The 26,446-nt window shown below is 45.0% G+C and overlaps 1 protein-coding gene across 1 annotated transcript in view; it reads left to right on the forward strand.

The window, feature by feature from the left end:
- Sgpp2 (sphingosine-1-phosphate phosphatase 2) overlaps positions 1 to 26,446 on the forward strand; it is a 110,086-nt gene that overhangs the window by 64,793 nt on the left and 18,847 nt on the right. The window contains exons 3-4 of the mRNA XM_048459253.3: positions 14,587 to 14,766; positions 19,040 to 19,129. Of these exons, the coding sequence (XP_048315210.2) occupies positions 14,587 to 14,766; positions 19,040 to 19,129 (270 nt within the window). The remainder of the gene's footprint in view (positions 1 to 14,586; positions 14,767 to 19,039; positions 19,130 to 26,446) is intronic.

Below are 26,446 nucleotides of genomic sequence, written 5' to 3' on the forward strand. Positions count from 1 at the left end.
TTACCCTCGCTTGAACCTGACACCTGGCAGGAACTCAGTTAAATCCTGGGTAAAATAAATAAAGGTTATTTCGACAAAGACAATTAAAGAGGCCGATGTGAACTACATACTAAGACCCTGCCTAAACTAAAAGTTACATAAAATGTTTCATGCAGTTTGAAGCATTGGGTCCCATCCTCAAGAGACTTCTTGTGTGTGTGTGTGTGTGTGTGTGTGTGTGTGTGTGTGTGTGTGTGTGTTTACAAAATTGAAATCATTTCAAGTCTGAAACCTTGATTGTCACCAGCATTTTGAATACAATAGTCAGCTTAGAGTAATTCTATGTATTTCTGAAGTGCTATAAAATCTTGACACCAGAGACTTGGTGTTAATTGTTTTTTAAAAAGCATCAGCTCTCTACCAAATTATTGATGAGCCAATGCTTATTAAAATTATTCATCTATTAAACATTGCACAGAGGCCCACCCTATGCTGAGCACTATACCTGGTGATGGGAATTAGTCACAGAAAAAAGAAAAAAAAAAAACAGACTCCATCATGCTCTCCTGGGACCCCTTATAGGCAAAACAGACAGTGAAAAGTCACAGAGCAATGGAAGATCCTTGGAGTCATGTTCGGGACATGGTCAGAGCCCCTCCCCCACTTTAGGCACGTTATGCAAGCTTTTTAAACTTAAGCCTTGATGGATAAGAAGCATTCAGATATGTGGGCATTGAGAGGGGAGAGCACCCTAGCACAAGAAAGGCCTGGAACAAGAAAGAGCTCACCACATGGAGGAATACTGAAGGATGATAATTCCTGAGCAGAGGCAGACATTGCTTCTGGAAGCTTCCAGGATCTCATTTGCACCTGCGCTCCTGCTATGCTTCCCAGAGGACTTCTTCTGTCTCCTTGGACAATATGGAGTGAGCTACTTGCAGCAACTCAGCTTTGGCTCCACTACTGATATCCCTGAGATCTTGCTCATTACTTCCCTCAATGGGTACCTCCCTTCTCAACTATGTGAGAATGAGACTAGAAGAGGTGTTCTCTACTCCAGACTATGACGCTAATAACATCAATGCCTAAGCATGTAGGAGTTACTGAATCTCTAGAAGCGTTATTTCATTCAATGAAAATTCAACTTTTGCTCACCAAACAAAAGAATTCGGGTGCCTAATGAGAACCGGGTACTGTTTGAGATTTTGAACAAAAAAAAACAAGGCAGAGCATCCACTCAGTGTGGGAATGATGCTAATAAAAGAAATGTATAATAGGCCAACATGGGGGTATATATACCTGAAATTCCAGTGCTTTCAAGGTAGAGGAAGAAAGGTCAGAAGCTCAAGATCACCCCTGGCTTCATAGAGAATCTGAGACCAGTTGGAGGCCTGTGAGACCCTGACACTGACAAACAAAAAATAGAGAGAGGGGTGGTATCATAGCTCAGTGGTAGAGCCCTCCCTGAGTTCCTGTGAGGCCCTGGGTTCAGTCTCAGAAGCTGCAAGGACAATATTAAGCAAAATTCATAGCATGGAGCCTAAGTGTGAGCAGGGCTAAGTTCTATGAAGAAAAACCAAAGGATCATGGGATAAGGAGCAAGATGTGTGGAAAAGGGAAGGGGTGCATGGTGCTAAAATAAGGTGGCCACTCCTAAAAGATGTCGTTTGGGTACAGGCTTGACTTACAGTTTCTCTGTCACACTCAAATTGTTTAAGCTATTCTAGAACGTTCAAAATTTATGAATATCCTTCCACCCTGACTTTTGTACACCGGTTAGCCAATCTTCCCAGTCCAAACAGACTGCCAGGCAAACCTTGTCAGAGAGCTTGATTTCAGAAGGTGTCAGGCCATCTTTCCGTGGGTGTTACTGGTGTTTAAAATAAAACACGTGCTGTAATTCAAGTCTGCTAAGGCAATGCATCCCACAATGGCTCTGTTCAGTCCCTTTCATCATCAGCATTGAACGAACCTCGGCCTTCTAGTGGAATGTGGAGACAGGAGGAGAAGAATATGGCCGTGTGCCCCAAAGGCACATTCTGGCAGGCTCCAGTCAAACCTTTCTCATTAAAAAGGGTCATGGGGAGGTTACTGCCCTAGCTATAGCCCTGTTTGGGAGATGTGGGTGGTGTGACCAACAGCCTGCCAATAACCCCTCAATAACTAGAGTTAATCACTCACTGGCCAAGTAGGAGCTCAGAGCATCCTGGCTCTCCCCTGGCTTTGCCTCTGCTGTCCCAGCCTCCTCCTTCGCTCCCTGCAGTGAGCAGGCGTCTAGCTGGAGAGCTCCCAGACCTTTGTCCCTTCCTTCTTAAAAACTGGCTCTCCAGGAGGGAAGTCATCTCACCCCGTGGGAGAAGGGCTTTCTTCTCTGCCCTGGGAATCCTTATCACAAAGACCAAAGAGGGGGTGCAGCCAGAGAGGGGGAGGAAGCGAGGGGGTAAGACAGCTTTCTGAGCAAACATCTCTGCAGCCAAAAGGAATGGAAAATGTGGTTTTCAGGGAATCTGGGCTGAAGAATTTTTCAGATTGACTATCATCTTGGTTTTAGACTCTCTTGGTTCAAGGGGTGGCAAGTTATACTGTTTAGGGCTGAGCTCTGCAGCTTAATGTCTTGTTTGTTTGGTTTTTTTTTTCTGGCAAAAAGATGTTGCCAGGCAGACAACACGAAACCTCAGCATCAAAGGAACTCGTATTTCAGTTAATCTGAGATATGAGAGTGTCCATTTGAACTCCAGAGCTCATGGAAGAGAGTCACAGGTTGAGGCCTTTCTCCAGAGAGAGGCTAGATCAGGGACCAGGAACCTATGAGGTGCATGTTCCTAGCAGCGTGATGATGGAGAAAAAGGGTGAGGAGGGGTGAGAACTGTGAATCCTAGCATCTAACTGAAGATTTTTACCTTGGGAGGAAGAGAAGTGAAATGGAACAGAGCAGGGAAGGCTGTGAAGACCAGATGGCGTTTGGTAGCTATGCTGTTGATTTGAGGGTGTCGAAGAAAGCCACACACACACACACACACCTATAATTCTAGCACTCAGGTGGCAGAGGCTGGCGGAGCTCAGAAAATCCGAAGCCAGCCTAGACTATATGGTGTGTTTCAGGTTAGACAGAGCTACATAAATGAGACCCTGTCTTAGAAAAAAAATCACATATCCGGGGTCTAAATTTTAAGACAGTTTTGCTGTGTGTAGTTGACAGTCACTCCTGATTTGAGTGTGTATCATGCGGACAGTGGTTGATGAGTTTGAAACTGGCTTTTCCCGGTGTTGGTGACATAGCCCATGGCATCAAGCAGAGAATGGAAATAGATGTTGGGTCAATCGCTGGAGGAGTCCATTTGGCTGTGCCCCTAGATTGCCCGAGCAGGCTCACATCCAGAGGGCCCTCCCCGAAACTGCGTCATCTTAAGTGGATTTTCTTCCCTACTTCCTGCAATTAGACATCCCGTAACCTTGTTAGGCTTCATATTGAGTTTTTAATCCTCATATGTTCCCTTCGCTCTCCATTTCCGCTCGGTGTCTAGCTGGTAATTCAGTTTGTCTGTGGGCTGCTGACGGCCGAGCACCTCATCATGGGCTGACACTTCCCCCACATGTATGCGACGGTTTTAACATGAGGGGATAGGGCTGGCAACATCCGCTTTCTGGACAAAGACTACGTAGATCTAAGAGCCTCCATCACCTACTGTCTTTGCCGTTTGGTTCATTGTTAAAATGGAAGCCCCGAGAGACTGGAGTTTCTCTGACAGGCCCCTGAGCACACAGGCTTGTCCAGCACTCTCTTTCCTTGTGGGAAATGGTTTAATCCTGTTGGTTGTAGCAGGAATTGCACGAGCTAGCACCGTCAGTGGAGACTTCTTTCAGAGCAGGGCCGCTAGCTGCTCATGGGAAAAGAAAGGCCACCCCGCCCCCAGAACTGTGGATGTAATTCAGAACAGGGATAGGTGGCAATGTTGTTAGATCCCTCAGTCTAATAACTTAGAAATGAATCTTTCTTATTTCTTTGGTGTGACCATCCTGCAGATCTTTGTTGCTTACCATTAAGAATGTGGGCCTGTGACAGACATTCTCAGGGGGCTTCAGCTTCCGCGACTCAGAATATAGAGAGACCCTTAAACATAAAAAAAAAAAAAATTCTTTATAAAAGGCCCCCTTGAAAGACATATCTGATCAAGTGTACAAGGACTGTTGATGACTGGTCAGGATACTAGGACTTTCCGTCAATGACTTTAGCCCCATGTCAGGCTCTTGGTGATGGGGTCTGCAAGACTGAGTGGACCTCCCTCCGCCATCTGGGGGATTCCTTACCAGGAGATGCGAAAGCACAAGAGAGGGAAATCCAGTGCATCTCCTCTTGTCTCGAGATAATTCAAGACCAGACAACCTTGGGAGCTAGACCTGTTCTTAGATACACTGATCTGGAAGCCCATTTGATGATATTCATGCTTTTCCCCACTACTTTGGCCGCCATCCCCCTGAGACATCTTACAAAACCTCCAATAATTTAGCCTACATAGTTGTTTTCTTATTTTGTGAAGGAGTTGAGACGTTGGTGCTTATGTTGGAAGGGGGCATCTATTTTTATGACCATCTTCTTAAAGACAAATATTTTCTCTGTCTTCACAATGTATCAGAAGTTTCCCTGGGTCCCATTGGATTCTATGTGGATTCTGAACTTCAACTAGCAAGTAGCGTGAATGTTTGGTTTTTGAAGCCCTATCTCAATATGTGTGAGACTGACCTCAGATACAACCCTTTTGCCTCTTCTGCCCATCTCATTGCATGAGTTTTAATAACAAAATATTTAAAAGCTCCTCTCCATCTCCTGAGCATCAGATTTCAGAAAACAAGAACTTAGCTAGTATGGAATGGGTGTATATTTCCTGCTTGCTTGCCCTTATTCATTCATTTCCTGGGCTTGTTGTAGGGATTGAGAGGTAAAATATCTGTACATCAGACACGATCACATGTAAAGATAAGTTACCTATCGACATAGGTAACTGTATAATTGTAAACATACAATTGTGATTCCCAAATGCTTAGTCTACAAGATGTTTCGCTTTTTTTAGTTTAAATATATACATCTTTGATTAATCACATTTCATATGTGAACTAACAGTGGTCTGGAGAGATAGCTAAACAGGTTAAGTGCTTGCTGAACAAGTATGAGGATCTGAGCTTGGATCCCCAGCATCTATGTAAAGCCAAGCATGGGGCATATGATGATAACCCCAATCCTTGAGGATCAAGGTAGGTCCCTGGAGCTTGCTGGCCTCAAGTTTCAAGTTTAGTGAGAGACTGTGTCTTGAAAGACTGGAGCCTGGTTTGTTTGAATGCTCACCTTTATAGACATGGATGGAGAGGGGAGGACCTTGGACTTCCCACAGGGCAGGGAACCCCTGTCTGCTTTTAGGACTAGAGGGGGGGGGAAGTGGGGAGGGGGAGGGAAAAGGGAGGTGGGGAGGAGGTGGAAATTATTAATAAATAAATAAAAAGACTGAGCTAGAAAAAGACACAGAATTTTGATCTCTGATCTCTATATGCTTATGCATGGGCAACTCACACATGCACACACACACACACACACACAAGACCATGGTTTCATAAATGTTTCACTAACTGTTCCACCAATTTAATGAACAATGATAAAGGAACATTAACATGAGTCTCATGGCTGGGGAAGAATCTAGGAAGTTTTATAAACAACTGTATTTTGAGAAAGACTTGGGTCAAGAACTCATGAGAAAAACCTCCTCAGCTAGATTGGGAGGAGGCCCACAAGAAAGACTCCGTCTGAGATCTGTACATAGGCCACTTAAAAGTTTGTCAAGCCAGGCTCGACAATACAAGACAGCTGGTCATTATGCTGCCCTTGCTCCTGATGACCAGGAATGAACTTGGCTGCTTGGGGAAGGCAGGAATTATTATGTGCACGAAAATCTCTAATAGCCCACAAGATACACCATGCACAGCATGCCTCCTTGCTGTCCCAGAACTCCATCTAAGCCCCTTCAGATTCATCATCCATTTTCCCCTACACACATTTATATGTAAATCATCTTAAAATATGCAAATAGAAGCCAAATATCTTCTCACAGCATCTTGGTTTTCTCGTTTAGCTGTAATTACGTTTAAATGTGCATAATTCATTTAGCCAGTGTCCTAGCATGCATATTTACAGTTCTCAGGGTTTTGCTGGTGCTTGATGTTTGCTCCTTTGAAAGGGGTGTGCGTCCATGTGGTTTTGCTTTTATATGTGTGGCTTGACTCCTAGGACTGAACACCTCAGTAATGGCTGCTTTAGATGTGCTGTATACCCAACAGAGAGTAAAAGATTGGTCCCAGACTTCTAGACCATTCCTTGGGGGGGACAATGGTGGCAGTTATTTATTTGTTAGTTTTCTCACTGAGTGAGTATCTTCATCACTCAACCCCTAATGGCCTCCACTCAGCTCTAGAGGGCTCGAGTGTATGAAGATAGAACTTGGGCTGTTTAAGGACGGATCTCTGTTTTCAGGCCCCACATTTGCTCCCATCTGACTTACAGGCATAGTAAGTTTGTCAAGGCGCTAGATGGTGGAATGTAGTAAAAAGGCAATGGCATTTAAAAGGTCAAGTTTAGCCCCCTACAAACCTCAGCTGATGACAAGACACATCTACATGTCTACATGTCAGATTCTACATCTGCAAAATAGAGGTAATAGATACAGTAATAGCTGTGAAAAACCCTCTGGAAAACAATCCCTACACAAGAGTAAGCCTGTCTGTGGAGGGTTTTAAAGTGACTTTCCTGAAATATCCATTATCAATGCATTATTAATTTTTGTATCTTTAGTGTTTCTCTTCCAAATTCTACCAACAGATCTGAACTTGATCAAATGGAGTATTGGGAAGAATAAGTGTTGTAATTGAATTAGTTCATTTTCTTTTTCTCACCTACCATTTGTGCTTTGACTTACGTATTTTTTTTTGAGACAAGGTCTCTCCGTGTAGCCCTGACTATCCTGAAACTCACTCTATAGACCAAACTGGCTTTGAACTGGAAATCCACCTACCTCTGCCTCCCAAGTGCTGGGATTAAAGGTGTGCGCCACCATTGCCCAGCTGCTGTATGTGTTTCTATAGAACTTGGGTATGTAGAGCCTGGCTTTCTATTTTCTCCTGTGGTATAAGGTGATTGCTCCATTTCCTTGCTCCGGTGTTTCCAGCTTGAGTATAGTTTTTATTAGTTTGAAATGACATTTGTGTCTTCTGTTGACTCCCACATGCAAACCCACACACCCACAACACACATAAATGGCTTTGTTTTCTTTTTAATTATTGTTACTAATAAAATTAAACCCAGAAGTCTGAATGGACATTCACCGTTTGGAAACTTTTCCTAGTGGATGGTAGGCCTCTAGAATGTTCTGAGTTACAGAACGTGTGCCAAAAGTTAAAAAGACTGCAGCCGTTCCAAGTGATTCCGCAAGCAATGCGATAGAAACGTAGATGGAGCCTGTGCTGACGAGGCAAGGACCCCAAACCAGCCGCTGGAAAGCAGCTGCCTCTGGAAGTCAGATTGCTGTGGAGCCAGGCCGGAGTGAGAATGCAGGGTTGAGGCAATCAGTGAGGTAGCAGGGCAGCTTCCGGTCCCAAGGCAGAACGGGCAGACTGACGGATCGCAGGTCCAGGCAGACAAACAGCAGGCTGGGCGGAGCAGCAGTTGAGTGGACCAGAAACCGAGCTGAGCTGTGACCTCTGAAGTGTTGGGAGTCCTTTACCTGTTGGTCCTTTGTGTCAGATGTCAGGTTGGTGGGACTGTTACCATCACAGGAGTGGATGCTCACCTGTCTACAGGGTCAAGTAAGGGAGTTATACCCTTTCTTCAGTCTTGTGTGTCCAATATGTTCTTGGGCAAGGCTCCTGTGATGTGGTTTTAATATGCCCATGTGCCTCCCACTATCTCCCAGGAAACAGTCATCTATCAATCTGTGCCACATGGTTGGTGCCAGGCAGATGGCGGTGTTTGCTGGTGTATTCGGGCACACAGTCATCATCTACCCTTAAAACGGAAACCAAAAGCTGATTGCAAACTGGTCTCTCGGGGCAAGGGACAGCCTGAAAAGCCCGTCTTTCCCCCGGTGTGGACTAACTGAGAGCAGGGCACAGCCTGAACACAGTAATACAGTGCTTGTCACACATGCACAGGGACCTGAGCTCAGTCCTCAACACCGGCGTGAAAGCTGGGGGTGGTGCCTTCCTCCGACCCCAGTGCTGGATCTGGGAAGAGACGGGAAGATCCTGGGGGCCAGATAGCCAGCCAGTGCAGCCAGTGTAGGAGGAAGCATGAGCTCCAGATTTAGTGAGTGATCTCATCTCGAAAAATAAAATGAGAGCAACTGAGGAAAATATCAGCATTGACCTCTGGCCTCCACGCGTATACACATAACCCCACCCATTGCGTACACTGCGTACACTACATACCCAAAAAGAGATAGTAAGCAAGCAAATAAATAAATAAATAAATAAATAGAAACTAGAAGAAAAATATTACTACCTGTCATCTAACCCTATCAAACCCCTAGTAATCTCAAAGCAGCATGAAGCCTGACCTAGCTAGGTTGCAGAAGCCATTAGTGATTGGAAATTACTTCCTGTGTTGCCTCCTCCTGGATTTTTGCCTTTGTGGCCAGGCCTTTAGGGCCCTATCCCAAAGGAACAGGATAAATGGTGGTAGTTAATTGGATCCCTTTAGGAAGGAGGGCCTCCAGCAATACAGGGAGACGTCCTTTCTTCATGGTGAGCCCTGTTGGGTTAATCATTAGACTCTTTAACTGGGGTGTAAGTGGAGAAATCGTTGTCTTCTGATTTTAATAGACTTTAATTTTTTAGGTCAGTTTTAAGTGGGCAATAAAACTGGGCAAAAATTGCAGAGTTGTCCAATGCCCTCTGATCCCATTGAGAACATCCCATACCGTCACCCAAAGTTAATAGTTGACATTAAGCTTCACTCCTGTTGGTTTATATTCCTTGGGTTGTGACCAGTTGACAGTGACACGCATTCATCATCAGAGTATCAAACAGAACGGTCTCACTGCCATAAAAGACTCGGCTCTGCCTGCTAGTCTTTCCATCTCCCTGCCCCCAGCAACCACAGATCTTTCTACAGTCTTCACAGTTTGGCTCTTTCCTGAATGTAATATAGTTAGAACCACATGTATGTAGCCTCTTTAGACTAGCTTCTTTTACTTAGTAATATGGATCTAAGGTTGCTCCATGCCTTACGGGGCTGGAACACTCATTTCTCGCTATTTTGCTTTCCCACCAGTGAAGAATGGGTGTTTCTTTTACTCCACATCCTTGCCAGCATGTGGTATTGTCAGGTTTTTGGACTTTGGCCACTCTAGTATGTACATAACTGCGTCTCACTTCTAATTTAATGTATAATCGATGACATGTGATGTTGAACATTTGAAGTCTCAGACTCAACGTTTCCCCCCTCAGTTCTGTCAGCTACACCACCTCCATTTGTGTTTTTCAGTGCTGGGAACCAAACCCATAGAACACGACAGGCAAACCCTCTACCATGGAGCCAGAGCCCCTGAACTCTATTTTTGTAAAGCATAATGCTTTGTATTAAACCAATAAAATGCAGTAAAGCCAAGCATCCTTTGGCCATATGAGTTCACTTGCTCTGTGGGAAAAAAGGCCATGTCTATTTTGTTCTGCATATTATTTCCCACAAGTATATAATGTCTTTTTCTTAGTAATCCACCAACTGCTTACTGAATATAGTGGTTGAATAGTAGTCTCCAAAACACATGTCCAAATCCTAGACCCAGAACATGTGAGTATTATCTTTTAAGGAAGAGGGTTCTGATGGACATAAGAAAGAGCAGGATCTTGGGACGTTCATCTTAGATCCTCCAGTTGGGCCAGACCAACAGGTGTCCTCAGAGGGGCAGAATGGATAGACAGAAGAGGAAGAAGTAATAAAACCCAGATTCAGGGATTGTAATGAGCTGGCGGCTCATCAAAAAGCCATCAGAAACTGGAAGAGGCAAAGAAAGAACCTTGCCCAAGAGCCTCAGAGTGCGCATGGATCAGCTGACTTCTGATTTCAGACATCAGACCTTCCATGTCCACTTTTTGTCTCTGCACTTACCTGTTCTGGACATTTGTATGAATAGAATCATACAGTATGTTTGTCTTTAGGGTCTAGCTGTCAAAACAGCATACTAACATCTTTTAGATTCTAGCTACATGACATAAATCCAACGGCACAGATGCTCTTTTAAGCTTAGTATGCCTTGAATCACATAAAAGCTGTCATTGCGTGGGCATGTCTACAAGAAAATACTTCATAGGGTAGATGAGCCTCTGAACCTGTTCTTCTGTTTGGGAGATCTCAAGCATGCCAAGTGCCATTCCTGGGGCACAAAAGTGTCATGCAGAAGCCACAGATCCAACAGACAGCACTTGCCCCAAGTGAGAAACCTTGAGAAAGCTCAAATAAGCCAGGGCCCAACCTTCCTTCGGTTCATACCCATGGGAGCAGCCTTGGAAATGCTGGTGCATGTTCGAATTGTGTTTTGAAAGACATTTAGTATCCGTTTGTCCCTCAGAGGCTTCAGACTAGAGTGCTGCAATAGACTTTTTCCCTGGTGGAAACTCAAGGGTCACCCAAAACCAGTTTTCACCAAGTGGTATAGCCCTGTTTATCAGAAAGCAGTTACCCTCCCCAGCTTTCTCCCCTCTCCATGCTAGTGGTACCTGTGGTCAGAGCTAACCTGGAGAGCATCCACTGATGCTGAGAGCTAGTGGCTAATTCTCATCCTGAAAAGCACTTCCACATACGTGGTAGGCTCTAGGGTCCTATTCCTTCAGTTCCTTTCTTTTGTCTTACTACCACGATTTCTCCCTCGTTGTTGTTCTCCTGACAGTTATAAGCCTACTCAATACTTTTACACTATTAAAAAGAAAAAGCAACACAAAATATTTTTTAAATCTCTTTTTACTGCTGGCCTGCATGGTACTGGATTCTGTAGTATTTTCTTAATTGCTCTCCCTCCAACCATTCCTGAGATCCCCACCCTAGCTGTACTCTTGGTATCAAAGGGACGGGCCTGTTAGACGTGGAGGTCTATTTTTAAGAATTTTATATAAATAGCATTTAGCTGTGCCACTGGCGTTGTCTCGTGCCTCATTCTGCAGCACTGGTCTAAGTTTCATCTCTATTGGAAATATCTGTCAACAGCACAGGTTTTTGCTCTTTCTTAGAAGCGTTCAATTGTGTGATGACACCATATTTTATACACCTTCTGGCAGAAGTTGAGCTGTTTCCAGCTTGGGACTACTATTAAAAAAATTACCTGCAATGAACATGCACATGCAAACCTTCGTGTGACACATGGTCTCACTGATCAGGAGTAAACGTCTAGGGTGGTGTGGCTGGATCACATGATCAAAGTACACTTAACATCCTTGGAAACTGCCGTACTTTTCCAGAGTGGTTGTGCTTTTGGATTTCCTCAGTGTATGGGCAGAGCTCCAGATGTCTTAGGCCTGCCACTGCCCGATGGGTCTGGTTCCAGTTGTCTTAGCCATTCCAGCGGATGTAGGCCGGTGCGCCTCATTTGTTCAGCTCAGTGGTTCCTACCTCCGAGTAACTCCCACTGACACTTACCCAAGCCTTTGCTCATCCTGTCCTGCAACCTAGACACCTCTTTTCCTTCACTGATCTGAATTAAGCTGAGCTTCATCCTCAGCCTTAGGGTCTCCGGACCCAAGAGTCTTTCTGTACATACTGTTGGGGTTAGCTCTGTGCTGCTGTAACAAAAGACCTGAGAAAAGCTGCTTACGCAGAGGGAAGATTTATCCCGACTCACAGTTTTGAAAGTTTGAAATTTATAAACCCCGTTGTTTAGGCCTTGTGATGGGTGAGGCAGTATATGTTGGTAGAGGAAGGTACTCACCTCATGATGACCAGAAAGCAAAGACAAAGAGAAAAACACCTGATGGCCCGACTTCTTCCCACTAGGCCCCACAGCCAACGGTTCCATCAATTCCTGACAGGACACCCACTAGAGTGTGCACCCTCAGAGATCTCTGGATAACTTTTTGTTAAGGTTTCCGTCTGTTCGTTTGTTTTGTTTTTAAGTGTTTGGTGAGACTGTGTGCAGTGTTTTCCTACTCAAGGCCACACTGACTGCAGGCTGTTATAAGTAGCGGTTGCAGAGACTAAACTCGGCTCTGTGAGTCAGTCCTTTGTGTGTGTCTATTGGAGATTCTAGGTCTGTTTCCGTTTGTTTAAAGAAATCTGTTACTGTTGCCATTTTTATTTGGATTTTGTAAATTGGAAATGATGTGTAGGTGTGGCAATGTCTTTTTTAAGTGAAGAACAATGGTCCTCCTAAGCATCCTTTGAACACAGAAAGGAAAATAGAAATGAAGTCAAAGGGACTTGGGAACTTCAAGAGAATTAAATTTGGTTCAAGTGAGGGTTACCCAATCTCTCTTGATGTTGTGATTTTAAGGCTTCCAGTCTCTGAGAATTTCCAGTGTTTTAAGGGAGCTAGAATTTGTCATTTATGCCTGTGATATTTTGTTTACATTGGTGGTGAGGAAGGGGCAGAGTTGGGGTGTATTCGAGAAGCTTCTGTGAAATTCTCGGTAGTGGTAGAGTTTGCCATCTCCCCGGATAATAGCTGGATGTAGTTTTACAGGTTCCCAGGAGGGCAGTGGGAACATGAAAAGAGGGGGTCTCCAGGAGGCAGTCTGGTAATAAGGGATGGTTAAGAGGCTGTGTTTCAAAGTCCATTGGAAATCACAGTGATGGAATTCAGAGCGATTGTCCCTGAGGCTTTACAGCCTAAGGATTTGGCCTGCTACACACCAAGACCTCTGCTGAGCTTTAATCCGGGCACTCCTGTGGGGATACAGCTCCAGATTAACCTGCCACTTGACGTGTGGAAAGAAAGCACCAGAAGGTGGAAATTCCTGGCAATCAGTTGGCTAATGCAAATAATTCTGAAATAGTCCTTCATAAGAGTATTGCCATAGTTGCGATAAGAAGGTTCATGACTAAAGCCATTGACACACTGACCTGCGTAGGAAAGTCTTATGCCAGAAGGAGGTCCTGAGCTCCTGCACTGGCAAAGTCCAGAAGGGGAGGGATGGAGGGAGACAGGCAGAGCACCTCAGGTAGAAGGGATGGAGAAGAGGATGGAGGAAAGAATGAAGAGATGAAGGGACAGGAAAAGGAAGAGAATAAAGGAAGAGAAAGGAGAGGAGAGGTGAGGAGAGAAGAAGAGAGGAGAGGAGAGGAGAGGACATGAGAGGAGAGGAGAGGACATGAGAGGAGAGGAGAGGACATGAGAGATGATGAGAATAGAGGACAGGAGAGGAGAAGAGAGGAGAGGAGAGGAGAGGAGAGGAGAGGAGAGGAGAGGAGAGGAGAGGAGAGGAAAGGAAAGGAAAGGAAAGGAAAGGAAAGGAAAGGAAAGGAAAGGAGCAGAGAGGGGCCCACTTCCAGTGGCACAGTCTCTACCAACCCTCAGACAATGGGTTGAGTTGCAAAGACAGTGCTTGGGTAGCCATGTTGCCCTTACCCCCTCTTTCATAGATCATGGAATAGCTCTTTGACAAAACAAATGAGCCTGTGGTTAACAGCCTCTTTCATCCACTTTCAGAGAGCATGAACAGCAAATCCTGGTTTCTAGCGTATGCTTAGAATTAAAAACATAGGTTGTGTGAGGGCTGGATAGGTGGTTCAGCAGTTAGGTGCACTTGCTGCTCCTGCAGAGGACCTGTGTTCTGTTCACAGCACCCAGGGCAGCTCATAACCATCAGTAACTCTAGTTTCAGGGACTCTGATGCCCTTTTCTGAACTTTGTAATCAGTAAGCACATAGTACAGACATATACATGCAAGCAAAGCACTCACATACATAAAATGAATATATCCAATACAAAAAACAATGTTTTAAAACAAAGAGGGGAATTTCTTCATTCAATGGCCTCATGGAGGAAAAACAAAATCTTTGAACAAATTCTAGGTTGACTTGTCATTGTTATCAGTTTCCAAATACCATACTATTTTACAGTTTTCTAAATGAAATTTAATTGTGTCTGGCATCTTCCCTACATCTGCCAAGAGTGACAACAAAAAAGTACTTAGCGAAATATTCTATGAGAACACTTCCTTTTGGGGCTACATCTGAAAACCGTCTGATTGTACAGAAGACAGCTACAGTGAGAGCATTTAACGTCACGTGGTTGTTGTCTGACTTGAGTACAAGGGTCACTCTGGTTCAGACCAATCCTTAAAGCGTGGATTCTTAAGACTCACTGCTTGGCTGAGATTGGCACTTGATACACACACAAGCTACTAAAGTGTTTGTGAGGTATAAGCTTAAGAGGCTGCTGGGAGGACACAGTTGACAAAGTGCTTGCTGTGTGCGTATGGAGACCCGAATCTGGATCACCAGCGCCCTACAAAACATCCCCAGTGAGTTTGGAGCAGAGCGAAGGTGACTCCAGGCAGCAGACGGGGAACCTGAGATAACAGATGTTTAGAGGTATAACCTTATTGGGGTATATTTATCTCAGACCTTTGGTTTTACAGTTGGTGATGTACATTGGCCAGGTGGCCAAGGACATCCTGAAGTGGCCCCGGCCCTCATCCCCACCCGTCGTGAAACTTGAAAAGAGAGTGGTTGCAGAATATGGAATGCCATCCACCCACGCCATGGCGGCCACTGCCATTTCCTTCACCCTCCTCATCTCTAGCATGGACAGGTACCAGGTAAGCTGGGGCCCCATTCATAGTCCCCCAACACTCACCACTAATGGTAGAACGAGGAAGCCAAGTGGGGAGCAGTTCAGAATGTCTCCTATAGCTGCTCTGAGGGACATTAAGATTTATAAGGTAAAAATGAGGGAGTCTGGAACCTACAGGGACGTTGATAATTTCTTCATAAAGGAACCGTCTAATTTAGTGCCCAAATCACATTATGCCTTTGAGTAAGGATGGGCCCCAGAATGGAGAGCAGGGTGTGGGCTGCCTGCCGTCTTCTCCCCACGAAACTGTTTACCTCAACTGTTGCTTAGACAGATTTGCAACAGACACAAAGGGTTTATGATCCTCATAAATGATCCTCCAGGGCAAAGATGATCCCACCAAATCCCTCTGCCAGACTCTCCCAGCCTGGGGCAGAAGAGAGTTGGTACCCCAATTACCTCCCAAGGATGACTCTGCCTCTGGTTAGGGACCCATTATTAGAAATGATGACTTTTTTTTTTCAGAACCATATAAATGACAGGAGATTAATAAATGTTGAAAATAGAAGCATTCCATTTAATATCTGTTTAGATGATAATTATAGTAAGACCTTTTCAAAGTTACTTGATTGCTGCAAGGAAGGTTCTTTTTTCTGTTATTGGAGACATGTCACTTTAACTTAGAGTTTAATGTCATAAATTATACTCACTAGCTGTTGGAAGTTTTAGATTTCATCGAATCTGGTGGTCTCATAGCTAAAGGGCAACAGTGGGTCACCCTGATCTTTACCCCAGACATGCCCAGCAGCTGCTCCATACTCCAGGGTTCTTCGTTCAGCCACCTTGGTTAGAAGAAGTCAGGACTGGATCAGGTCTCAACTCTTCCTCCTGACCTAATGGACCTAGATCCATTTCCTCAATGAGACAAGGATGCTCATTAGGATTGTAGCCAGCTAGCTGTTTAGCACTTTGTTGTAACTTGTTAAAATGCCACGCCAAGACCCACACATATTGGGCATCTCCAGAACTGTCTGAGTTCTAGCTGACGTTTGAGCTGGGTTTCACACATACTCTGCTGCCCAGCAGGACACAGCGGGCCCAGGCTCAGCCTGGTGTGCAGAGTGTTCTCAGTGCACAGAGAGATCTGTTGTAAATGTGCTGTCATTTAGGGCAGAGATCAACACAGACCATCACAAGGGCAGGAGCCTATGGCAATGGAGGGTTTTCTCATCCTGATGGATAGGATGCATGGGGAAGACAGATTCTATTTTTAAAGGCGTCCCTAAGTGACTTTCACCCATTGGGGCGCTCCTCCCAAAGTTTACGTCATTGAAACTTACATTAAATAGTGCAAGACTACGATGACCAAGCATTCACTTGGTGGAGTATTTTATATTGAAAACAAAGTACACTCTGCTTGGTTTAGTCTTAAGAAACCCCGCTCTGCCAATGCGGATAACTCCAGTTAAACCAGATTAGATCAAATCAAAATGCCCATGTTTAATAAATGCAGCCCTCTCCGGTGGACCGAGACAGCATGGCAGGGAGAGGAGCCCCATGCAAACCCCAGAGACCACGTGTTCCTTTTTCTGGCACGAGCCTAAATGGCCTGGAGGAGTGGTCCTGACCCTTCCGGGGAGGGATCAGTGCTTGGTAGGCTGGGATTTGGAGTCTGGACTAACTCAACTCCCAGGCCAGGGACTGGGATGATGCTTCCAATCATTCATCCCTGACTCCTTGGATATAGGGGTGTTAGAGGGCTGGGGTCTCACTTTCAATCAAACACACTCCAGTTTTCCAAATTGAATGCCATTCTAATCTACTAGGAGGAGAAGCTGGCTCCAGAAAGAGAGCAATAACAATTTGAACACTCACTTCAAAATATTCCCATTCCCTTTGTTTCCATTGTACAAACCTAAGGTCATTTTGACATGGCCTCTAGGCCTCCATCTTGCCTAGAAGCCTGACAAACTATCCAGTTAAGATGTTCCTTCTGGCTCATATGATGTCATAGTCACCCTAAGGTCTGAGGTGTCATATCTTTCCTACTTAGCTCTTCTTGCTAAATATACTCAGTTACTTGGGTCTGTTTACTCACAAACAGCTTTAAATGTGGATTTACTTATTTATGTGTGCATTGACATTCATATCTGGATGCATAAACATATTCACTTTAAATACTTTCTGATACAAATCTGAAACTAAGTCAACGAAAAATCTTTAAAGAGAAACTACCAGCTGGGATACATACACTTGTAACCCCAACACTCAGGAAACTGAGTAGGAGGATCATGTTTAAGGCCAGCCTGGGCTGCATAGTAAGGTCTTGTTTCAAAAACATATTGTTTTAAAAGATAATGTTTTCAACTAGTGTTACTGGACTCAGTGGGACCTGGAAAAGAACAGAATATCATGACTCCTGGTTCTGGCTGAGCCACTGCCTGTGTGGCTTTGTGTACATCTCTCTGGCTTCTGTTGTAAGACTCAGATGTCATGACCGACAGGAGTATCCTGTGTTCAAGTCCAGTGTGGCCATGACTTACCATCATGGCCATTGACTCAGGCATCACCGTTATACAACAGGACTGATACAGAACCTACATCCTAGGGTCATGTGAAGACCTAGACTGGGCAGATCAGTGCTGTGTCTGCTGCAGATGCTGGTATATCTCTGTTCATATTGCTACAGAACACCCTGTTAGTGATCAGAGCAGGTATATCATATGTCCATGCCCTGGTTCTAGCAGTATCCACGTTCCTTATGTGTCTCAGCCTTAGCCAGACACCTATAGCTACTCTTCCTGCCCACCTGCTGACGTCGAATTCAGCAGCTGCTGGATGGATGCAGTGATGTCTGTGAGCCGCTTCTTCAGCCCATGGTTTCTGGGGCTTCTCAAAAGGAGGAGTTTTTTTTTTTCTGGGACTTCAGACTCTACAGTGTTGGCCATCTACCTTACTTCCTAGTCAAGTTGTTGATGTATCCAGTTCTGATTTAAAACAACCTGGCAGACTCTGTGAAGTGCCAAATGTTGGATGGCTTTCCCCAGTTGGTTGTTGGTGGTTTTCATCCTGCCAGGACGTTTCAAAAACTTTCTGCGTCCCCAGAAAACCTCCCTCTATCCAGGCTTACCAGGATATTTGAACAGGAATGGGTTGGTGACCTTTATTGTTTATAAGATCAAGAGCGATGATAAACCAAGTAAAACTGGGAAAGGTTCCAATCCTGCACTTGCCCGTGGCTGTCTCTAACCACTCCCTGAGTCCATTCACGATGACTCATCTCTCTGCTAAACCTGAGCAAGCTGGGTTAGATGGGAACATGGCCCACCACTGTATACATGGCTAAGTACCATTGACAATGTAGTATCCGTAAATGTGTCTGAGGTGTACCACTCCCTGTGAGTCCTACTCTCTGTGTCCCCCGAGGAAGTTCTTTGTAGGCAGCAGGCTCCATCAGAACCTCACTGGGATGCCCTCCTTAGGAAGCCTGAAGTTTGAGGAGCACTCTGTGTGGCCATAGGGTTGGTCATCAGGATGTAGGTGATAACTCAGATTCTGATAGTCAATATATCTACTAAATGGGAAAAATAAATAAATAAAGAGTGAAAGAAAAGTTTTCCATGAAAAGGGCCAGCCCCAGTTCTTCTGTGCATTCTTTACATGTTTATAGGTTGGGGAACTTTCCCCCAGAACTGTATTTCTAGGCATTTTCTCCTTACCTGGCCTGATTTTAAAATGTGGTGATTAGCTTGCTGGTCTAGGGAAAGCAAGATTCAGACTAGCGATTATGTACAATGAACCCCATTCACCGCTGCGACATCAAATCAGTTCATTCTGGCCAGAGTCTTGGCTACTCAGGAGACATCACAAGAGAAAAATCACTGGTTCAAGCTGGACCACTAGTAATTTAGAGATTACTTTATGATGAAAAATCAAATAAACATGGTTTAGTGGTAGAATGCCTACTTGACTGTAAATTCAATCCATAGTAAAAATACACACAGATAGATAGATAGATAGATAGATAGATAGATAGATAGATAGATGATAGATAGATAGATAGCACATAGATAGATAGATGATAGATAGATAGATAGCAGATAGATAGATAGATAGATAGATAGATAGATAGATAGATAGATAGATAGATAGATGATAGATAGATGATAGATAGATAGCAGATAGATAGATAGATAGATAGATAGATAGATAGATAGATAGATAGATAGATAGATAGATGATAGATAGAAGCATTCATCTGAACATGATCTAATCTTATTTTCTCTTTTCCTCCACAGTACCCTTTTGTTTTGGGCCTTACGATGGCTGTGGTGTTCTCCACATTGGTGTGTCTCAGCAGACTCTACACTGGGATGCACACGGTCCTGGTAAGGCTGTGGTGACAGGCCTCGTGACTGAACAACATTTGGTCTGAATGTCTGTGTGTTCTTAAGCGGCTTACTTAAGCTTAGTTCATGGGTGTATAGCTAGAATCCCAGCTACTCAGGCATCTGAGCCAGGAGGATCCCAAGGTCTATGGAACGGAGGAGTGCTATCTCCGAGTGAAAAGTAAAAAGGGGGCTGGAGCTTGCAGTTTCCTGCAGGGCTTGTTAGATGGGGCAATGGGGGAATGAAGAAATGAAAGACTCTGAAATGACAGACAACCCTAGAGAAAGCTGGGATCAGGTGAGCTATGCTCGCCCTGATGGAGGCCCTTACTACACTCAGCACATTTATCCTGTGCCCACATGGAGGAGGAATTAGTCTCCGTGGGAGGTCTCTGGAAGGGAGCAGTTTCATTAGGTGGGGTTGGGGAGCTGTAGTTTCTTGTTTCTACATACACTGTCAACATCAGCAGAAGACTTTGCAGTTTCCATGGGTCTAAGGCATTGGGGTCCCTGACTTGGCCATGCCAACAAGACACATTCACCCTAGTATTGCAAAATCAATAATCAATCAACCATTATGGAAAGTCTCAGAAAGAGGGAAGGGGAGGAAGGGAAGGGAAAGCAGACTAGGAAAGAAGAGGTAAGATAAAACCAGACTTGGCAGAACACACCTACAATCTCAGCACTTGGGTGACCGAGAGAGGAACTTGAGGTTAGTCGTAGATACATAGTGAGTTCCAGGCAGGCCTGGGGTACATGAGCTTCTGTTTGGAAACAAAACAAAACGTATTAAACTAATGCCACCTGGGTAAAATATATTAGTTACTGGAAGTTGTCACTTTCAGTAAGACAGAGTATCTTACTGAAATAACTGAAGGAATGAAGTATTTCTTTAGCCGCATGATTTGAAAGAGCACATTCCACTGTAGCAGGGGAGACAGGGGATTCATGAAGGCAGAGGTGTGTGGATGGGACCCCTCCACCCCACTCCACCCCAGCATACCAAGAGTCAGAGAGAGGTTAGACAAGAAACAGGTTCAGACTACAACCCTATGGCTCTCTCTTCAGCAACCCAGACCCCATCTTCTAAGAGGCTCCATAACTTTGGAAAATAGCGGCACTAGCCGGAGACTAAGTATTTAAGCACTGAGCTGATGGAGGATATTCCATATTCAAGCCACAGTATGGCGCTAGATTCAGACATTGAAGACAGTCCGTGGGCAGCCAGGACTCAGGCAGTTTCTTATCAGGTTGGTTTACCACAGACACAGCAACCACGGCGGAGCAAGCGCCCAAGCTCCAGGATACGAGAGAGTTCTCACTGGCCTCACATAGGTCCTCAGTGAGTTGACAAGGGTCCCAATTGTCCTCCGCTAGTCACAAGGGTTGAAGTCATAGCTTCCTTTCTTTTTCTAGGTTAGAGAGGGTGTTGGAATCAGAGAGTTTCCATGTTCATTTAGAAGTCGACCCACCCTTCTACTATATTACTAATTCCAGGAATGCCACAGTTAGTTTGGTAAAATGTCCTCACGTATTCAGGGCCGAATGCTCATCCAGCCACAGAGCGGCAGAGCATCGATGTATAGCCTTGGTTTGCTACTGGGGCACCATTTCCCATTCCACTCTGTATAAGAAAGACACCTTTAAAAAGAAATGAGCCTCTGATTGTTGTATTCATCTCAACTGTGAAACTGCAAGGTGACATTAGCCAAAGGCCTGGTCAAGGAAGGCCATCTTATTGAGTTTCTTCCTGGAGCCAGGAGTGAGTTATCCTGTCACAGTGGAAGGATGGATCATCATGGGAGAATGTAAAGGGGGGGGGGCACATGAGAGCAACTGGAAGCATCAGGGGAGGCAGGGAAGGCGTAAAATTAAACAGGTAGGAGGCTGGGATGAGGCTCAAAGAGTGAAATGCTTGCCTGGCATGCGCTAAGCCCTTGTTCCATCACCAGTACTGAATAAACGTGGGCATGGCGGTACACAACTGCCGTCCCAGCACATGGAAGGTAGAGGCAGAAAAATCGGGAGTTCAGGGTCGTCTTCAGTTCCATAGCAAGTCTGAGACCATCCTGGGCTACGGGAGACTGTTTTAATGCGGTACTTTAAAGTTAAAATCAACACAGCAGTTTCCACAGTAAACAAGGGAAGGTATAAATGAAGGCATCTGCCCCACCCCCCACCCCACTAATCCGGCCCCCAAGCAGTTTACTGTTTAAGTGAAAGAGAGCCCAGATGTGAGAAATACCAAAGAAGCTGTTAAGAGTCAGTGTTCTTCCACCTACCGTCCCTGCTCCTCTCTGTCCCAGCGCGCACGCGCACGCTGCGTCTTCTGGCCTCTGCGATGGAGGGGAGGGGAGCAGAGCATTCTCAATTCGCCACAGTGCTTCTCCACAAGACAAAGACGTTCTCTGCAAATCCCTGCCTAGACCTCAGTGTGGTACCACACAGGCCTCTCCTGGGTGTTTTGGCATTTCTTTTATCTGGTGCTACTTTTTTTTTTTTAATTTCCATAGGTTTCCATTTTGAAAAAAAAAAATGGATCTCAGGTTAAAATTAAAACCAAAGAAAACACAGGAATGCGGCGCCCCAGACACACAGAGAGAAAACACACAAATCCACTTTAGTGAGGCACAGTTACTTTTTTTTCCCCTCTTTTCTTTTTAAGTGGCTTTTGGAGACGGAGAAGCAGATATTTGCGGGAAGATTGATTGGGCCTCTCATTTAGATGCAAGGAGTGGGTTGCAGCCATTCTTTGGGAAGGAGATCTCCAGAAGAGACTGGAGTGAGGGACCAATGCAACTCCTGTTCTTCCCTGGTCTTCTCCCACTGTTGGGCCCCACTGGCTTTCTGCTGCCTCCCAGAAGACCTTGACTCCGGCCCAGAGTGCGTCAGGCTGCAGCACTAGAGCGGAGCTCTCGGCGCCCTGAGTCATGACACCCCGGCAGCAGAAGGAATAGTTTGCCGAGTGGGATGGTGGGAAATTATAGGTTACTGTGGGTCTTTCTTCAGCAGCGGTTCTGATGGGCGTCAGGCTGGGAACAAGATCTAGGGATGAGGAATCTTGAGGGGAGCAAACCCACCCACGCTCCTGGGTCTCCGAGTCTCCTGAAGGAGGCAGATATACACACTGGTGATAACTTGGCACATATGCTATAATTAGCAAGGCACAGCTGGACAGAGTCAACTAAAATAATATGGTCTCTTTCCAGGACCCCTCGAAACAATCTATAGGAAGCAACACGGACAATACCTCCACTCTTGCTGCTTCTTCCACCCTATGAGAACCCTTCCTTCTTTATTCTCTGACAACTTCACACACATGGATGGCACATTTTAGTTGTTTTCACCTCTATCCCCCCCCCTTACTCCCTCCAACTGGAACCCTGCTTGTCCCCAAGAAGCCCCCCACTGATTTTCGTGTATTCTTTATGTGTTTTGCTCTAAATCTAATTAGAGCCCCTCGTCCAAGGTAGAAGGTTATCTACTCGAGCATTGGACAACTGACCAGTGGCTACACCACTGAAGAAACCGACTCCTGCTCCACCAGCAACCATTCACAGCCAATAATCCCTCCAGAGACTTTGAACCTCGTGGGTCCCTCCATAATCCCATGGAAATCTTAAAAATACCTCTGGACATATGCCCACAGCCATAGCAGCATTAGTCACGATACATAAAGAAAAAAAAAAAGAATGTAGATGCAGTCTGTGTCTACTGGGAAATGAATGGATAAACAAAATATAGTCTATACCTATAGTTGAATATTATTCAGCTTTACATAAGCAGGGAGTTTTGATTCATGCTGCATCCTAAGTGTCAGAGGCATTGCGTTAGGTGAAAGAAGCGAGTAACAGAAGGGCAATATTGTATGATTCCAATTACCTGGAGAACTCCAAGGTTCATTTTAAGAGGCACAAAAGTCCATGATAGTTGTTGCCTGGAACTGGATATGGGGGCATAGAAATTATTTCTTGAGCATAGAAGATCAATTTTAGTCTAAGAAAAGTTCTGAAGGTGCATGGTAGGGATGGTTACATAACGGTGTCGAACTTGATCCCACTTTAAAGTGGTGAAGATAGTGACATTTATATGTGTGTCTGTAAGAAAATTAAATTAAAAGTTTTACTCGGGAGCTGGGAAGATGGCTTGTTGGGTAAAAATGCTTGCCACACAAGAGCAATGACCTGGGAAACCCTTGAACCCAGAATTCATGAGAAACATGATATAGCAATCCTAGAATTCCTATGAGGAGATAAGCGAGAGATGGAGACTCCCTGAAACCCACAGACCAGCTAGCCTGGTGTAGGTAGCAAAAAAACCAAGTGACTCTGTCTCAAACAAGGTGGAAAGCAAGGACTAATGCCCAGGTTGTCCTGTGACCTTCACATGTGCACCATGGTATTCGTAGGTGAACCCTCATTCACACACATGAATACACACACACATGCACACGCATGCATGCATCTTGCTTAGAGTATGGGTCCTGAGCTGTACAAGCAGCTCCCTGGTTTATTTGAATTCAAAGTTGAGAGGCACTGACTGGATCAAGGATGATCCTACCTGGTGTGGGGTGGATACACACCTAAACAGGATCAGTTGTAAGATGAAGGGGAGGCGGAGACAGCTGCAATGCTCAGAGCATATTGAATGTGTCTTTGAGGTGACCACTGATTTATATTAATGGCCATTGCACAGAAATGGGAAGAGTGACTTCCCCGGCAGAACCACTTTCTTGTCAGTTTTAAACACCTTTGTCCAGGGCAAGGTTTTCTCGACAAGCCGCAGTTAAACTCCTAGACCCACATAAAACACAGATAATGGTGAACCTGCTTAGCTATGGAACCATCCTTGCCAAACCAGCTCTGGCCTTGTCTCGGGGAAGGACCTCTCTATTACCAATATACCCATAAAAGAAACGTGGGCAAAACCCTAGCCCTTCCTTCCCACACCTCAGTCATCCAAATAGTCACCATGACGAGTCACATGTGACTCCTAAATGTGTCCTCACACCGCCTTCGGGATATTATTCATGACTACCTGTTCCGTGCACAAAGAAGCTGCTCTCCGCTGCTGGGTGTGCACAGTGACACAACTCCATCTGGGTTGGGCAGCTAGATGATGCCTTCAGGGGCCTTTGGAGATGTCAGCACTGTCAGCCCAAACATGGACATAAAACTCAGGGCCACCGCCGACATCCTTGACTGGTTGACGGTGCCATATCCAGAGCCATCCTACCTCTAGGTTCACCATTCAAGATAAAACAACAAAGCAGGGTCCCTTCTTGCTTAAGGCAGTTTGTAGAGTCCCACATTTCCCATTCGCTGCAGTGAAAAGCGTTTGAAATGATGCACTGACTTGCAGAATCTTTGTTTTTTTTTTTTTCTTGGTGTTTAATTTCATGTTTTCTTGGTTTGAAGAATAAATCAGTTCTAGCCAATTTGAGGCAAGGGAGGAAGGAAGGGATAGAAGAAGAGAGAAGACGAGGGGAGAAGAAAGACAAGAGGAGGGGAGAGGAGAGAAGACGAGGGGAGGGGAGGAGAGGAGAGGAGAGGAGAGGGAATAGCTTGAAGTGACTGGAGTCATTTATAGACAGCTAGTTCACACAGCTGAACATCAAAAACCGGAAGCAGGTGACAGTGAGGAAGCTGCCTTTACCATGTCACCTTTGGTGTACGTTATCTCTCACCAACTCTCAGATCAAAACCTGGATATATGTATATGAGACTTTGTTTGGACCTGATATTTGACTTTGGGATGGGGTCCAAATGCAAGGATGGAATCTTGGGAGTCTTTCCTGTGGGCTGCAAAGGGGTGCCCTGAGAACAGAGACTGGAATGTACCCAGTGAGGTCAAACAACTGGTCACCATCAGCCTGGTCAGGAATGTAAATAGCAGATACCAGTTCAACCCAGGTTAAGCCTAAAGGAAAATGCATTGACTTTTGTAACCACAGTAAAAAGAGGCACTAGTGGTCATTGGGAGGAAAAGGCCTGATATCTGAACCTTCCCAAAGCTCCTTCTTCTCCCAACTCATCTCTGCACAGAGAATTCACCCTCTCTGGCTGGTCAGCGTTTGCCCTCTAGCTGTTCTTGAACCCGAAGCCAGAGCCTGAGAACTCTGGGCTTAGATTGCCTCACCTCCTCTCGGGAAAGGAAGCCCGTGATGAGCATTTCGGGAAACATCGTATTGGACAATGACTCCCTCCGCTGCATCAGCAGGCCAGGGGCTGTCTGGGATTATGCCATCCGGCGCAAGAGCCAGCCTGTTTAGTCAGAACCAGAACTGGGAGGGTCAGGGGAAGAGCCGTCATGCCTAAGCAGGAGCATTCTCCCGAGTAAAGTGCTCTCAGTTATTGGAAGAAGATGGCAAAGTCCAGTTCGGCATTTTTTTCCTGCTCTGTCAAAGACTCAACAAATAGAGCCAGCACCATGTCTGTACTTGTGCGGAAGGCTGGCCACACTGTGTTATTTGTGATGTCCTGAATGATGCAACTGCAAGGGACCAGTTTTAAATCCACTGAGTGATGAAGCAACATCCCAATATATTAACTATAAAATTAGCCTGACGTATTTGTTGGTAGGCCAGCGGACATGAGCGCTGTGCACAAAAGGCAGACGGTCCCTTATTTTGTCTTGAAATAGTCGAAATGCTTTTTTTTTTTGTCTCCAAATTGTTTGATCTGTGGGTAATTATTTAGAGATTTGGTTTAATTTTCTTACTTCTCTCCACCCACCCACCCACCCCCCAAGTGATGTTTTAGTTTTGCTGGTCCTTTGGAGGATGTTGAAAGAGATTGTCAAATATTAAATTATCTGCAGACCATAGGAGCTATGTTCTGGCTCTGGTCGACAGTATTCCGGGTATGCTTTTCAAGTTGTTTGAAACCAGTTATGAAAAGGAAAGAACTTATTTTAAAGTGCCTCATTTAATACTAGGAAAGACCCAATTGCAAGAAAAATCACACCCTACCCAGCCCAAGTTTCTGGTAGACTTGGGTGAGTCTGTTTCTGAGATAAAGAGGGGGCTTTGGTTGCAGTTTTGAGCCCCTGTCACCATGTTATTAGACCTATTGTCTCTCTTTGCCCTGGGGGAGAATATTTTTAGCCTTTTGTCAAAATAAAGAATTATTTCTGGTTTCAAAAGCAGTAAGTGTTCATGGTGCTTCAACCTCTGCTGTTTATAAAGTGTGGGGTTGTTTTCTTCTTTCATTAAGACAAAAGCACTCAGTGTTGTTCAGTAACCAGGAGTCCAGACAGCCGTTGTTGGGGACGATAAGGTAAACTGAAGGCATTTGGTCAGAGAAACAAAAATTAGGG

The sequence above is a fragment of the Myodes glareolus genome, chromosome 1 (genome assembly GCF_982192425.1).
Source record: "Myodes glareolus chromosome 1, mMyoGla1.1, whole genome shotgun sequence".
NCBI classification, from domain to species: Eukaryota; Metazoa; Chordata; class Mammalia; order Rodentia; family Cricetidae; genus Myodes; species Myodes glareolus.